The sequence below is a fragment of the Canis lupus genome, chromosome 8, assembly GCF_003254725.2.
Source record: "Canis lupus dingo isolate Sandy chromosome 8, ASM325472v2, whole genome shotgun sequence".
In the NCBI taxonomy this organism is placed as follows: domain Eukaryota; kingdom Metazoa; phylum Chordata; class Mammalia; order Carnivora; family Canidae; genus Canis; species Canis lupus.
This window is the reverse complement of record NC_064250.1, coordinates 50,743,512-50,759,240: the sequence shown is the minus strand read 5'-3', so window position 1 is coordinate 50,759,240 and position 15,729 is coordinate 50,743,512. Positions and strand designations below refer to the sequence as shown.

Genomic DNA, 15,729 nt, shown 5'->3' with positions numbered 1-15,729 from the left:
GGCACACAAGCAGAGCTAACGCTGTACACACTTCGGCACAAGTCAGATCTGTCCCATAAATTATGACAAAGGCAGAACAGCACAGTGGTTTAACAGGCAGGCTCTGGAGCCAGGCCGCCTCCCTTCAGAACCTGCCTCTTGCCCCTTAACACAAGCTGTGTAAACTTGAGCAAATGGTTTCATCTCTCTGGGCCTCAATTTCCCTACTGCAGACAAAGGGCTAATCATGGCATTTCCCTTGTGGGACTGTATAAGGATAAAGGAGTAAAAACATGTAAAGCACTTTTAAAAGCACTTTAAAAAGCACAGGCACATAGGGACGCCTGGGTGGCTCAGTGGTTGAGCGTCTGCTTTCAGCTCAGGGTGTGATCCTGGGGTCCTGGGATCGAGTCCCACATTGGGCTCCCTGCAGGGAGCCTGCTTCTCCCTCTACCTGTGTCTCTGCCTCTCTCTCTGTGTCTCTCATGAATGAATAAATAAAATCTTTTTTTAAAAAAAGCACAGGCACGTAAAAAAATACTAATTCATACTAATTATTATACATCAGTGGTTCGTAATCTTTGAGATTCATAGGAAGCTATGGTGCTTCTCTGACTGCATGCACATTCCTCAAGGCCTGCCCACAATTTCTGGAGAGTCCCAGATCCTCACCTTGCACTAAGAAGTGGCCACCCTGATGCGGCCCCGCTCAGGAGATGACTACTTAACCTCTCCCTGAAGTCTTCGCACATCCAAGCACACTCTCAGATCTTCTAGTCTCAAACCCTGTTTTCCCACCTGTCCCCCAGCTTAGTCACAAACCTCATGGCCTGCCCTATCCCCTCCCCACAGTACACGACAAATCTACAAATGCCCTGGTTTTGACCTTTGGGCCTGGCTGCCCTCTCACCCTCTCCTGGTCTCCCTGATACCACATTTCCATTCAGTGCTTGTCTGAGGTGCAGAGATTTATAGCACAGGGCTGAGGTTATTAAACCCCACTGGAAGATGCCTCACACACTGAGAGGTAAACTCTTCGCTGAGGCTTAATTACGCACAGATGTTGTGATGGGGTGCCAGTGTGCAAAAGCAATCTATCTCCAGTTTTAAGAGCTGAACTGGGTTCACAGTGCAAAATTTGCTTCCCACTTGTTATGTGTTTAGGCAAAATTAATTACTCAGGAGCCTCAGTTGCACCATTGTCTTAGGAACAGTGTGTGGGTTTTAGAAGCGGCAGGTCAAATCATTACATTAATTATTTACCCATTTGGCATCCTCATTTCAAAAATTTGTGTTATTATTATTATTACATGTCTTGGTCTGGCAGATGCTAGTTGGCCCCAGCCAGTGGATGATTTGCTGTTTCCATGGGAACGGTGAAGGAGATGGTTCTGTTTGTCTGGTTCATAGTTCTGGTGCTGAAGAGCACCCCTGCCGGCTTAGAGGCAACAGAATGCCCTTAGGCGAGCACCAGAGATGAAATCAGAAAATCTGAGTTGCAGCCCTAGCTCCTCTACTCTAAGACTGTCACCTGTAAAATGGGGTGATGGCTGTTGAAAGGATTCAATGTCATGGTACCTGCATGGTGTCCAGGGCAGAAGAAACATTTAATAAATACTGCCTACCCCTTTGTACACTCAACACTTCTTGGAAGCCCCCTCTGAGCTCCTTATCCTGGGCAGAATGAAATACGTGCTTGTGGGAATCCACAGAAACGTAGCAAAGTCTCTGTCATAATCTGGACATATATGCATGTCATAGGCCCAGATTGTAACAACATAGAATGTTTGTCCCCAGCTAGACGGGACGTTTTTCTCAGATAGGAGCCAACCATCTCTTATTCATCTAGGTCTCTCTAGCTCCTAGCACAACACTAACTTCAGGAAATGCTCAGGGAATGTGGGATAAAGGAATGGAAGAAATGGGATATGCAAGCAGAAGCAACCATAATTAGATTCTACAGCATCAACCAAATGAGTTAGTATCACTCCTTGTCTGAGAGAGCCGTGTTTTTCTTGAATTGGTGGCTTGAACTTCAAGGCTAGGGCAGAGTTACCAGATCTAGTTTGCACAACTGAATTTACAGGCACACCCAGATCTATGATGGCCAGCTGAGGAAGCATTAGTCATACATTGTACTGGGGGCAGACAGTCCAGATAGACCTGACTCTCAACTCACGCAGAGTCAAACTTTGTCAATGGCTACATCTTTCGCCAACATCAGTGTCAAGACACTACACAGATCCACAGTTGTGGCTTCTCCTCCCATGAGCTGAGCTTTAGGATTCACAGGAGGCTAGTGTGGGCACACCCTCAACCTCCCCATCCCTGTTAATCAATCCGGATAGCAGAAGTATCAACACTACCTCCATTTCTTAGGATGTCTTCAGAAGCCACACAAACATGCTAGTCAAGAGCAAGAGACCTTCCCACACAATGTACCGAGACACCTCCCCCTCTAGAAGAGGACTGCTTGACAGTTGGCTCCGGCACTACCATCTAGAGCTCCTAGAAGATGACTTCCTTTCCTACACAAGCTCCAGGCTGCCTGAGTGAAGAGAGAACAACTGATCTCTTCAAAAAGTTGAAAGCCAAGCTCTCTATGCAGGGTACCAGAGGGGCCCAACCCTTGCACCAGGAAGAGGAAGCCCCAGAGAAATGGGTCCAAGCCCCACCAAGGACGAGATATGTTGGAAGAACAGTGGTGTTGGTGTGCATCTATCAATGGAGAAGCCTATGGAGCCCATGGGGCACATCAGACCAATCCTCAAAGACCCATTCCAGTGCCAACTCCTCAGAAGAGCCTTCCCTGCCCTGATTGCCCATGGAAGTCCCTTTTCCTGAAACTCCAGAGCACTTACTAGCAGGACCTCTCATAAAGCTGCTACTTTATATCATTTAATATAGTTTCCCACAGTAAGTGTCTTCTATCATCATATAGGCAGTTCTTCTATAATACTTGAAAACACAAATTTTTTCTAACATGATTGATGTATTGGGGGGCAGTTTGATCCAAATGCAAATTTTGCATTTGCTTATGTTAACTATCCTCTCCCAGGAAGCACCATGTGAATGCAGGAAACTGCCTCCAGCTGAACTGCACGACACAGACATATACAAACACACACACCCCAACATCACCATGTGTGTCATGAGTCCTGCCCACGCACATCTGGCAACACAACTTTCCGCCCAATTCCAGATGACCGTCCTTCCACCACCTCACAATATTCACAAGCAGCAACTCTTCTGATGCCCACTTTCACAAGCAGATGTCAAGACAGAGTGCCATGTGTTCTGCGGTTGTACATGTTTCTTAGCCATCTAACATGTAAAACTACACTCCTGTTTTTAGCAGGTTTTCATCTTTTATTTTCTGTGTCACTGGTGACATTTTTTAAAATTTGCATTTTCTCTTTTGTGAATTGTCTCCTTTTGTTATTTTACTTTTTACTGAAGTATAATTAACATACAGTGTTCTATTAGTTACAGGTGGATGATTCAACAATTCTATACATTACTCAGTGTTCATCACAGTAAGTGTACCCGTAATCCCATTTATCTTTTTCGCTCATCCCTCCTTCCATCTCCCTTTTGGCAACCACCAGTTTTTTCTTTGTATTTAACTTCATATTTTTGCTTGTCTTTTTTGTTTGTTCATCTGTTTTGTTTCTTAAATTCCTCATATGAGTGAAACCACGTGGAATTTGCCTTCCCCTCTTATTTCACTTAGCACTACATGCTCTAGTTCATCCATGCGGTTGCAAATGGCAACATCTCATTCTTTTTCATGGCTCAGTAATTTTCCATTGTGTATATATCACATCTTCTTTGTCCATTCATCTGTGGATGGACACTCGGGTTGCCTCCACATCTTGGCTGTTGTAAATAATGCTGCAATAAGCACAGGGCTTCCTCTATCTTTTCAAATTAGTGAGGTTTTTCTTTGGGTAAATAAATACCTAGCAGTGCAATTACTGAATCATATGGTAGTTCTGTCTTTAATTTTCTGAGGCACTTCCATGCTGTTTCCCATAGTGGCTGCACCAATTTACATTCCCGCCAAATGTGCATAAGGGTTCCTTTTTCTCCACATCCTCGCCAACACTTGTTACTTCTTGCCTTTTTTATTCTGGCCATTCAGACAGGTGTGAGGTGATATCTCATTGTAGTTTTGGTTTGCATAATGGTTGCACAATGATTAGTGATGATGAGCATCTTGCCATGTGTCTCTTGGAACTGTTGTTAGCCTAGCCCTATTTTCCCCATTAAGCCCTGAGGTTTCTGTTGTGTGGATCTGCATACTATGGAGTTCGTACTCCATGGAACTCACATGTTGCATTTTAACAGAACTGACTGCATATTAAGTGAGGTAATATACAGTGTTAGGAACAGTGCCAGAGCACAGTAGCATTAGCTACCATCATCATCAATGTCCTCATCTCGTGCTTCACAGCAGCAGAGATCAGAGCTTACAGGCCCTTAGGGTAGGACTTGGTGTCTTAGAATTACAGATCATTCAATAAACATCTGTTTGGCTGGCAGGTCAACAACCACATTTGGTATTTCTCTGTAGCATTCCCTTTAAGAGCTTTAATGTGCAACACTAGGGACAAATCATTCAGGCTCAGCAAGAAGACTCAGGAAGGAGGTGTGCCAACTTATGTCCCACAAGGGCAGGATGTTTGGGGGGGGGGGATCAGTCTTCCCTTGCACTCTCAACATACTACCATGCCCCCATTGCCCTGCCCCTCCTACCTTTAAGAAGTCAAAGTGCTTGAGCATCTGGGCCACTTTCTCAGAATTCCTCCCTTCATTGAGGAAATCCAGCTCCAAAGGCAGGTTCTTCTTGGCTTCATCCACCAGCCACATAAACTCAAACTCTGGAAACAGCTGCTTCACAGCCAGGACAAGCACCTGAAATCCACCAAGCACCCCATCAGTCAGTCCATGACACCCACCATGGGAGCTCGGTTCTCTGCCCTCCTGCCCGGGTCTGCACACTGATAACTCCCCAGGCCTCCCCTGAAATAAGGCCTCCTTGCTCCCCTGGGGCCTGTCCCTGTAATTCAAAGCCAAGATGATCAAAGCCCAACGGGTGCCGGCAGTAACAGCCCTCATCTGCCGAGCACTCCCAGCAAACCCAGCGCTCGGCTAGGCACTTACATTTTCACTCCACTCAATCTTCACAACTCCAGCAGGTCCATGGTATACACTTATCCCCATTTTACAGATGAGGAAGTTGAGGCTCTGAGAGATTATAGGACTGTCCCAAATTTGCCCAGCAAGAAGCACAGAGCCAGAATTCCACTTGAGCTCACCCAGGCCCCAAACCCTTGCTCTCGTTCACTTGCTGAACTGCTTGCTGTCTCTGCTTCTGCTGCTCCTGGACTTGGCCCCCATGGTCCTGTTTACAAAGGTCAGGAAGGGTGCTGCAACCATACAGCATTTTGTTATTTCCTAGACAGAGTGGTGGGTACTTGAGCATTTATAATGTTATTTTCTAACTTTTTGCATGTCTAAAATATTTCTTGATAAAGAGTACATTGGAATAAGATAACAAGGTTGGATGACACAAGAGGAGTAAGAGATAAGGGATGTGACCCCTGGGATAAAAAGCTCAGTGTTTTGGCAATTTGGCCACATTGTGGATTCCTGAGTGAGGAAATGATGGAAAGCAGGATTTCAGTGGACTTACAAGGCATTTATCAGCTTAATGATGTGAAGTTAAACATCCTCAGCAGAGAATAGGAGCCCAGTGACATCTGCAGAGTGTGCCATGATCCCTACCATGGGCTGGGACTCAGTTCTGAGGCTGCCCTGCACTGGGGCTCTGGATTTGAGAGTATCTAGGAAGTTTGTAGATGATGACTCTGCAGTAGGTAACAAGGGTGAGGCCAGGAACATGGAGATGCATTTCCTGAGAGAAACACAGAAAGGGAGTCTCCCTTTCTGTGTTGTTCCCTGTTCTACTATGAGCCCTCCTCTTAATGTTCAAAGTGGATCAAACTTCCCAGAAATTCTTGATATGGATTATAGTCCCAGTTCTCCGAGAATGCCCATCTCCATCCCCTGGTTATGACAGATAGCAATGAGCAAGAATTTAAAAACCATGGGCCTACTGGTACCAAAAGCCCTACCCTTTCTGTTGTGGACTGTTTGTATCCCCCCTAAATTCAACGTTAAGCCCTGGGGTGATGCTGTTTGGAGACAGGGGCCTTAGGGTAGTAATTAGGTTTCAATGAGGCCATGAAGGTGGGGCCCCTATCATGGGATTAGTGTCCTGGTAAGAAGAGGAAGAGACAGAGTTCTCTCTTCCATGTAGGGCACAGAAAGAAGGTGGCTTTCTTCAAGCCAGAAAGAAAGTCCTCACTGGGAGCTGAATTGGCCAGCCACCAGAACTACAGAAAATAAACATCTGGGGTGTTTTGGTGTTGTGTGTGTGTGTGTGTGTGTGTGTGTGTGTGTGTGTGTGTGTTTTAAGAGAGAGAAAGAGTGTGAGAGTACATGTGAGTAGAGGGAGAGGGGCAGAGGAAGAGAGAGAATCTTTTCTTTTTTAAGATTTTATTTATTTATTCATGAGAGATACAGAGAGAGGCAGAGACACAGGCAGAGGGAGAAGCTGGTTCCCTGTGGGGAGCTCAATGTTGGACTCGACCCCAGAACTCCGGGATCATGCCCTGAGCTGAAGGCAGACGCCCAACCACTGAGCCACCCAGGCATCTCAAGAGAATCTTAAGCACGTTCCACACCCAACTCAGGGATTGATCCCAGAACCCTGAGATCATGACCTGAGCCAGAATCAAGAGTCAGATGCTTAACCAAATGAGCCACCTAGGTGCCCCTAAATGTCTGTGATTTCAGCCACCCAGTCTATGGCATTTTGTTATAGCAGCCTGAACAGATGAAGATGCCATCCCGTCTGCCCAGAAAGACCCACTGAGCCACAGCTATGAACTTCATCCTGTGCTTCCTTTTGCACTTCCTGTATTATGCCCAGCACTGTGATAGGCACGTGCAATATAAAAGAAAGAGACCTAAAGCAGACCATTAACTACAAGGCACTTTTGGCTTTGTTTTTAAACCCCTCTTAGACGAGGTACCAGATGCCGTTCTAAAGGAATCATCACACATGGTTATTATACTCAATTCCTATCAAAACCCTTTTTAATTACATTTGGCTGCAGTCTAATTTCTTTTAAGTCTTGTCTAGTCCTTCATGGGCTAGACCTGTGACCTTATGATAATTGATTTAGTTTATGTTTTGTTTCTGTTTGAGTCACACAAAGCTAGGTGGGAGGAGTGGTGACAGCAAGGCCTGTACAGCATGTGTCAGGCCCAGGCACTGGGGACCAGCAGCCCCCTAGGCATCATGTCTCATCACGGTGACCTCAGATGGCCCTCAGCTGCCACCAAAGGGGAGGCAGAGCTGCTGCACAGGAAACAGAAGCACTTGCCTGGGCTAGGGCCAAGGCCGACCTCTGAAGCACCTGAATTCTACTCCCTGGGTTCTGAGTTCAGGAAGAAACCTCTTGGATGTTTTATTCCAGCCTCAATTCCAGAGGTTCTCACCCAGGAAGGACAAGGGAAGGAACCACAGTGAGGCTCAGTCATTTGTTCAATCAATAATTACTGATTACCTCCTAGGTAACTACCCAAGGGCCAGGCGTGGGCATACACAGGGAGCCACATGTACCCTAGTGGGTCTCTACCTGGGGATGAAGCTTCTAGCCAAATGATAATTCCTCATCATTTAATGTATGGTCACCATTATTTGTGAAATTTTAAACTATCATTGATACCAAACAGCACTGAAAGATACTTTACAGATTTATCTGTTACTAATCAATTAAATAATCAGTCATTACTAGTACCATTGGTTATTATTAATACCTAACGTCATTAATCATAAAAGCAAAGATTTGATTAATATTAATTGCTAATAACTAATTAGTAAACTATAAACTAATTCATACCCAAAAAAACTTCACAGTACTCACAGAGCTGATTTATAAAGCACTGTGTGGGTAATGGCTGAGCCTCTCCCTTGGCTAATATAAAATGAGAGGTTCTGTTGGAATGGGTGTCAGTGGTTCACCACCTTATAAAAGAATACCACCCTTTCCTTTATAGGAAGTCTACCAATCTGAAAGTTTAATGCCAGCTATGAACCCAGAAAACGTACCTCACATAATTTTGTATGTAATTCAGAGGAGTTACCAACCCCTTGAACTTCTAGGCAAGTGGGGAGATGGGTCAGGTTAGGAGTCATCTGGTCCAAATCTAAAACCATTTGGGCTGCTACCATTTGAGACTTTTCCTGGCTGAGGAGAATAAAACAAAACCGTTTCACCTTCTGTTTTCATCCAATTCCCTTTCTGAGAGCCTTCCCTAAGTAGATTCATTTAAGTTTTTCCTTTTTGACAACAGCTGCAGTCAACTAAAATAAAACAGGTGTTGTTATCAATTTGGCTTTTTGATTTTTCTCCCAAAATGTAACTTCTCCATAAAATTCTTCTAACAGCCAATGTTTCTACCAGTTCCTAGCATGCACTCCACACTCAGCAGATGTTTATTGAATATTCACATGAATAAATGAGTGAATAAATGGATGAATAAATGAAAATTTCAAAGGGTTGGTCCTCTCCTCCGGAGATGATTATACGTTCACATGTGTGTTACTCAAATAAATTAGGTTTTTCTGTTTCTGAGGTTTCAGTGGGAAAGGGAATTACCTCTGAATTTTCAGTGACCACAGTTTTGGAATGCCTGAGAATTTTCTATGTGATTTTCAAATGAATCAATCAAGGTATGTTCAACAATTAGCATTTCCTTCGAGGTAGATAATGAAATTATTTTCCTATAGGGCCATTGGCTCACAGGAGGAAAAATCGTGAGCCACACAGAAATATATTGAAAAAAATTGAAAGTCACATAAAAGTTTGGAAACTAGTGATTGCTATTTATAATAACAACCAAAAAAAGGAAATGATCATTATTTACTACCTACCCCATACCAGGTACTGTGCTATGAGGCACTTTACAGACATGCTCTCATTTAATTCTCTTCTTGCCCATTTTACAGAGAAAGAAACTGGCTCCAGGAGGTTAAAGCATTTCTCAAGGTCACAGAGCTTGTCATTTCAAATGCAGGACTCGGACACAGGGTTTTCTCGCTCCTTTCTTTGCGCAGCCCTGACTCATGCAATGCAATACAGGATAATACAATAGGAAGCGTGAGATAAGGTGCAAAAAGAGCTGTTATGGACTGTTAAAACTGCAACTGAAAGAAGGCTGCCTGTTATTAAGTTATTATATCTTATAAAAGAAATAACGCTCTATGGGAAAAGAGCACGCTAAATAGAACGCCTGCACGGATCCGAACTGGTAAAAATGGATGTTCGACAAGGATCGAAAATCAATTCAGAGTGATGTAAATAGCTTGCCATTCATGGGGTTTATCTTTGTTCCGATAAGTTATTAAAGTGCACACTTTTTACAAAACAGAATTATAGGGTGAAGAGAAGTTTCCACAGGATAGTCTACATCTCTGGGGTTTTTTAATGTCTTTTAGAAAATAAAATCAGCTGTTGGAGTCAGTGCCAACACAAACAGTACCTAGCCACCCACTGTTCAATCAACACGTTCAGAAAAGAAACAAGATGACAGGCAGCATGCACTGAAAATGCTGTTCAAAAAAAAAGTCAAAGACCTGACCGTCACAGGTCTTTATTTTTAGAGACCCTTGGCATGGGCCAGATGATATCAAAATGTGGATCAGATTCTGGTGCTCAGACCAGAGTCCCTCCCCTGTGTGGGAGAGCACCTTGGGGACAGGTAGCACACAAAGAGCAGGAGTTAGGTTCTTCAGGGAGTCACAGAGCAAGGGGGTATTCATCATCAATTCCGGAAGCTCAAGAGATAACAGGGAGTGATTTGGGGTGATACTATTGGGACCTGGGGATTATGGTTTCACCACCAGCTTATGGGTCCTCTGAGTCCTACCGTGCTCTCTAACAGAACGGCAGTGAGATCCAGCCCGCTGAACGCCCTGCTATTGTAGGCAAGAACTGCTGCAAAGCCAGCCCGCCAGCAGACGAACAGACTGCCTTGTCAGTTCACCCCTTCCTGCTGAATCATTGTTCCAATCTCTGGGCCCAATTAGTCTGGCTCTGGACAGCCACTCAAATCAATAAGAGTCACTGGCCGTGCATCTAGAAGTAGAGTTGCCCCAACTATTAAAGGGACAATATCAGGTGATAATGACAAAGCTGAAAAACACCCTTGCCTGTGCCTTTCTCTTTTGTGCAAAGTCACCAACACCATCAGGTTCATCAAACACCATTTACTGAGAGTCGGCTTCCACCATCCTGCCACCATTGCACAGTCTATCCAAGAGACTGCCCCCTTCCCCAAGAAGAGTGCCAGGTTCGCAGGAAACACAAAACCCTATGGTGGCATGTGCTATTAGGTGCCAACCCAAAAGCCATTTTCCTCACCATCCTGGCTAACAGAACCCCAGTTTTGTGCATCTTTCATGTCCTTCAAGGAAGGCGGGCCTTAGCCTGAGAAGGTGAATCACAATCGGTCTCATATCTCTTGCCAAGACTAATTTAGACTCAGGCATGTGGCCTACTTGTGGCCCATGAGAAATGAAGGAAATTCTATTGAGGGGCTCCTTTTTGCTAAGGAATATGAGGGAAGAAACAGGTCCTCTTTGGCACTGGATATCATCTACTTGTAATAGCTGGAATTGCTGCAGCTGTTTGGGGACCATGAGGAGCATTACCCTAAGACAAGCCAGAGTAGAAGACAAAAGGAACCTGGTCCTTAAAAACCATAAAACTTAAAAGTGAAGTGCTGGATCAGTCAACTTTGGAACAGTCAACACTACTGCTAGGTGTCTTGAAATGTGACATAATACAGTTACTATTATTTACACCACATTCAGTTGGATTTTTCCGGTACCTGCTGCCTAAAGCATCTTCACTACTATAAATAGTATCAGTCCCCAACCTCCTCACTCTCAAAAGCCTCACTTCCAGACCTTCCTTTATAGCAGATATGTATTTGGATTTAGCAGCTCACCTCTCTAACTGCAAATATTCAAAGGTTATGTCTATTAGTCACTCTCTCTTTAGTATGAATTACCCTAGTAGGGTTCTCTTCCTCAAAGACTGTGCTGGGAGTCACAGAGTTGGAGAAGAGAGAGGGACAGCAGTGGGCAGTGGGAGGGAGGCACAAGGACACAAAGTACCTGGAGTGATCATAAAAGGAACTTCCAGAAAGCCACGCTTTTCCTCACCATGTCTCCAAGTTTCTGGTGGCAAATATGGCCCTCTCGCCCCCTAGAAGTCACTCTTCTCCTGCTAACAGAACCTCTCTGGGGTTTTCATTCCTAAACCCAAGATACTATTCCAAGTCAGGACTCAGGAACAAAATTGTAAGACTCCTTTCAAATATAAAAATGAAATGAGATTTCCAGTCAGGTTCTTAATTTACACAGAAGGGTGAGCTGGGCAGGATGTTTTCCACTGGAGACCAAGCCTGGTGAGAAGGCAGCACCATCATCGGTCCTGCTGTTCATGCTGATGGAGCACAGAGGTGGGGACCTCGGGCCTTGTGTCCCACTTCTCTTCTGAAGGCTGTGAGTCCGGGTCTCCAATTGGCCTTGGGCACCCAGCCTCGGCTACTGTGCATGGGCCACTCTGTACTCCGCACACAGCTGCCGGGCCATACTTCCCAAGGAGACCATCTGATGTTTATCTCCAGGAGGGACATGCCAAACCTTTATTAGCACTATTATTGCTATTGACCTCATGGCCACCATTACTTAGGGAATGAGGCTCTGAGCAGAGAAACAGTGTCACAGCTGTCCTCCCAGCCCAAGTGGGTCTCGATGGCACCTCTGGGCAGAGGCAGGTTCCTGCCTGACACAGGAGTGGCTGCTGGGTCTCGGGACACCCAGGCATGCTCTGAGACTCCTAGTTCACTCCCAGCTATGGCTGTTGTGTAGCCACTGGCAGGTGCTCCAGAAAACTCTGGTTTCCAGAGAGGCCCGGTGTCACTCAGGAACCCTGCTTCCAAGCCCTGGTCAGCTCCCTTTTCCATCACACATTCTAAACCTTCACCCCCACCCCAGGCCTCCAATGCCACCTCCTACCCCCTCATTCTTAGCAGATGGTCTTACCTCCTACTGCAGTGAAAAAAATAGGGCTATCAGGCTGGTACGACTCAGCTGCCCACCTTCCTTCCACCATCCCCGCCCTGCCCCACACACTCGTCTGTGTGCAGCTTCACCACCTTCCTCCAGGCTCCGAACACAGGCTGACCGAGGCTACTGCTTCCACCTGTGTCCTTCAAGCCCAATCCCTGGAGTCTCCCCTAGGACCACATCTGTCAGTTACTTCTTTCTACTGGATCTCCAGCCGCACCCCTCCCCCGTTTAATGGCCACCCTCCCCATCAGCGACAGCCTGCTCCAGTCCCCACCTCTAATCTTGTGCACTTTGGTCTAAGCACTATATGACCTTCCCCACTGTCACGGCCACACCTGAGAAAAGTAATCTATGTCAACCATCTCCACCCCCTGTAGCTTCAATTTTCTCCCACCCCCTCACTCCATTCTGCTTGCTCACCCCAAGGACTCTCAATCACCAAATCCAAGAGGTTCCAGAGCTTTACTAATTTTATCTTTCATTTGACAACACTGAGTAATTCCGGCTCTGTATTTTCCAAAATGGGTGCAACAGTATCTCCCATTCTGATGCTCTTCTAGAACCTGGTCACGCCCCCATCAAGAAGTAGAGTATCCACCCATCCTTTAAACTAAGGGAGCCTTTGTGACTCTTGTTCTTACTAACAGAGTAAAGAAGAAGTAGTGCTCTATGCCTGGCAAGGCTAGGTCATAAAATGCTCATGTGCTCTAAGCCTTATTCTCATGGGACACTCACTCTTTGGACCCAGCCACCATGCTGTGAGGAAGCCCAAGCAGCTGTGGAGAGGCCTACCTGGAAGGACCCACGGCCCTGTCCACAGCCCCAGCGGAGCCACCAGCCATGTGAGTGAGCCACCTAGAGAGAGATCCTCCAGTTCAGGCAGACCAGCCAGCTGGCACCACATGAAATAGGTGAGTCTCTCTACCAAGCCCTGCCAGGACTGCAGATTCATGAGCAAAACACACAACTGTTATTTTATGCTGCTACATTTTCTATTTCTCTTCTTGAAATTGTTTCCCCGGGATGTAGCAGCACTGCCCAGTCCTGGTTCTCCTCCAATCTCTCCGGCTGTGCCTTCTCCATTCCTCTGAGAGGTTAACTTCCTGGGCATACTCCCCTGATGACAGTAGTCCTCACAGCTCTCCCCTTGTCTTCTTTTCTCTTTGCTCCACCCTCCTAAGTGACCTCAATTACTCTGCCAGATTCACCTACCTGCTGTGAATCTCCTTGCTGGTAAATCCTGTATCTGTATTTCCGGGCTAAATGCAGACCAGCAGAGCAATCCCAATCCAGAACTCCTGACTGCAGTATCTTCATTCTCGTGGTAGCTCCACCACCCATTCCGCCCAGCTCTGAGATCATCCTAACCCCACTGCTTTCATGAGAAACTGCATTTCCCATCTAGGGTTGGCCAACAGGCAATACTAGTGGAATTCTGGGGACAGAAGGAGGTAGAATTCTGCTGCTTCAAACAGCATCTAGGGCTCCACCTCCCAGGTGATGGCTATGATCCACCTCCCAAAGGACCAGCCCACCATGGGCCAGCTCTGGAGGGTGACCTCAGCTCCCAGGCCCTTTTCCTGAGAACCAGCTCTTTTCCTTGTCCCTCCACCTTGAAAGTGGCAACAGCTTCCTACAGTTGGTAACTGCCTCACCATCCCCTGTGGTTTCTCTGCTATTCCATCCCCCTGGAAGCCTCATTTTCTGTTTTAAGTTCCCTCTGCTGGAAATATCTACAGCATTTTTTTTTTCTTCCCAACTGGACCCTGACTGATACACTGGTTAATGGCACCCAATCTTAATCATTTAAGTGAGAAACACACAATTTGTTTTATTCCCCTCCCATTCACTCATACCGTTATTTGCCCCCACCCCCATGTAAAGCTGGTCACAAAGTCCTATGACCCTGTCCCTCGAGCCCACCCCTCCCCTTCACTCCCACTACACTGCCTTCGTAGCACATCATTATTTTTGGCTCAGACCAGTGTGGCAGCCCCTCCATTAGGCTCCCTGGCTACAGTCTTTCTGTCTTCCAGTTCAACCTCTAGACTGCCAACAGACTTTTGTTTCTAATGTACATCTGATCATGACATTCTCGGATTTAAAATTCTTAAATGGTTCCCCACTGACTACAGGAAAGAATCAGATCCCCTCAGTTCCACAGTAGATCCATATTTGCTGTGTATACCTTTCTATGCCCTAGCCTGCAAGATCAGGCCCTCCACGATATCCTGTCTATCTTCCCAGCCCCATCTCCAACCGTTCCCAGCCATACCACCTGAACCAGCTCGTTTTTCTCCAAGCCCACTCTTCCTCTAAGCCTCGGGCATTTGCACAGGCTGGGCTATTCCTCCCCAGCCCGGCTGTCTTACCAGCTCCTCAGTGAAGCCCCGTCCCCAGCCCTGGCCACCTCCAACATACTAAGCACAGTGCTGAGGGCACCATACCCAAAACAGCACTTTGGGCAGAACTCACAGCCCCACACTGTGGATGTTTGTGTCCAGACCTGCCCCTCCACTAAACAGGGAACTCCCCCAGTGATGAAGATGGAGTTTTCTCACTCCTGCGTTCCTGGGACCCACCTAGCACCTAGTGCAAAAGATACCTTCCATGTGTATGCAAAGCTTAGTCAGGGTGAGCTGAGGAAACAAACTATCAGTCCAGAATAAGGAAAGAGAACAGGGGAAGGGAGCCTGCAGAGAAGGGGAGAGACACACTGGCAGGTGAAATGCCTGACCTCCTGGGCCAGGTGATGGGTACTACCCAGCCAGGGCCCAGCTCACCCTCCCTTGCTCTGAGGACAGAGCTAGAAAAGTCCATAGACACAGTCTCCACCAGGTCTTTTCCCAGGAACATTTTAGGTAGACAAGCTTGTTCACTCAAAACAGGAGATAAGCAAACATGCAATCTGTGTAAATATTTCTATGTGAGCTTCCTGTCATTTTTACATCCCTTGGTTGACCACATGGCTGCCTTTTGTTATAATTTAACAAATTAAGATGTAATTTTTCTACCCTCTTTGGTTCATCTCATTTCTTCAACATCCACCTGAGGTCTCCTTGGCCCAGCAGCTGTCCATCATGTTCTGAGACCATCCCCAGACAGTTCCTAGGAACACATCGAGAACAACTGACCAACCCAGCTATAGGTCCCCTGGTCACAGCACTGTCCTGACGCTTCCTCTGTCATGGTCTCAAGCTTTCCCCTCCCATCCTGCTGCTCAAAGGGTCACATTCCACTCAGCTGCCTTGAACCAGTGTCACTGGAGCCACCTAGTTTCCAGAGAAATATAGAATGAAGACGAAAGAGGAAGTCCCTCACCTCCATCAGGAGAATGTCCTTCGAGCTCTGAGCCTGCACCTTTGGGTGCTGGACCTTCACGGCCACTGTCCGCCCATCATGTAGCACCGCCTTGTGAACCTGGGCCAGGGAGGCGGCCCCCAGAGGGGTGTCATCAAAGCTCACGAACAAATCATGAATCTGTCAAGAGTGGAGAAAAGATGAAGCAATTAAGATGACTCAGTTCGGTGAGA

General features: G+C 46.4%; 1 protein-coding gene across 13 annotated transcripts in view; it reads right to left on the bottom strand.

Moving 5' to 3' along the window:
• ADCK1 (aarF domain containing kinase 1) overlaps nucleotides 1–15,729 on the bottom strand; it is a 146,758-nt gene that overhangs the window by 24,785 nt on the left and 106,244 nt on the right. For all 13 annotated transcript variants that reach the window (XR_007412446.1, XR_007412447.1, XR_004817806.2 and 10 more), the window contains 2 exons: nucleotides 15,518–15,676; nucleotides 4,738–4,896 (listed from right to left, as the gene is read on the bottom strand). Coding sequence is in view for 9 of the 13 variants with exons in the window: in XM_049113360.1 (XP_048969317.1) it covers nucleotides 4,738–4,896; nucleotides 15,518–15,676 (318 nt within the window). In the remaining 4 variants the exon portion in view is untranslated. The remainder of the gene's footprint in view (nucleotides 1–4,737; nucleotides 4,897–15,517; nucleotides 15,677–15,729) is intronic.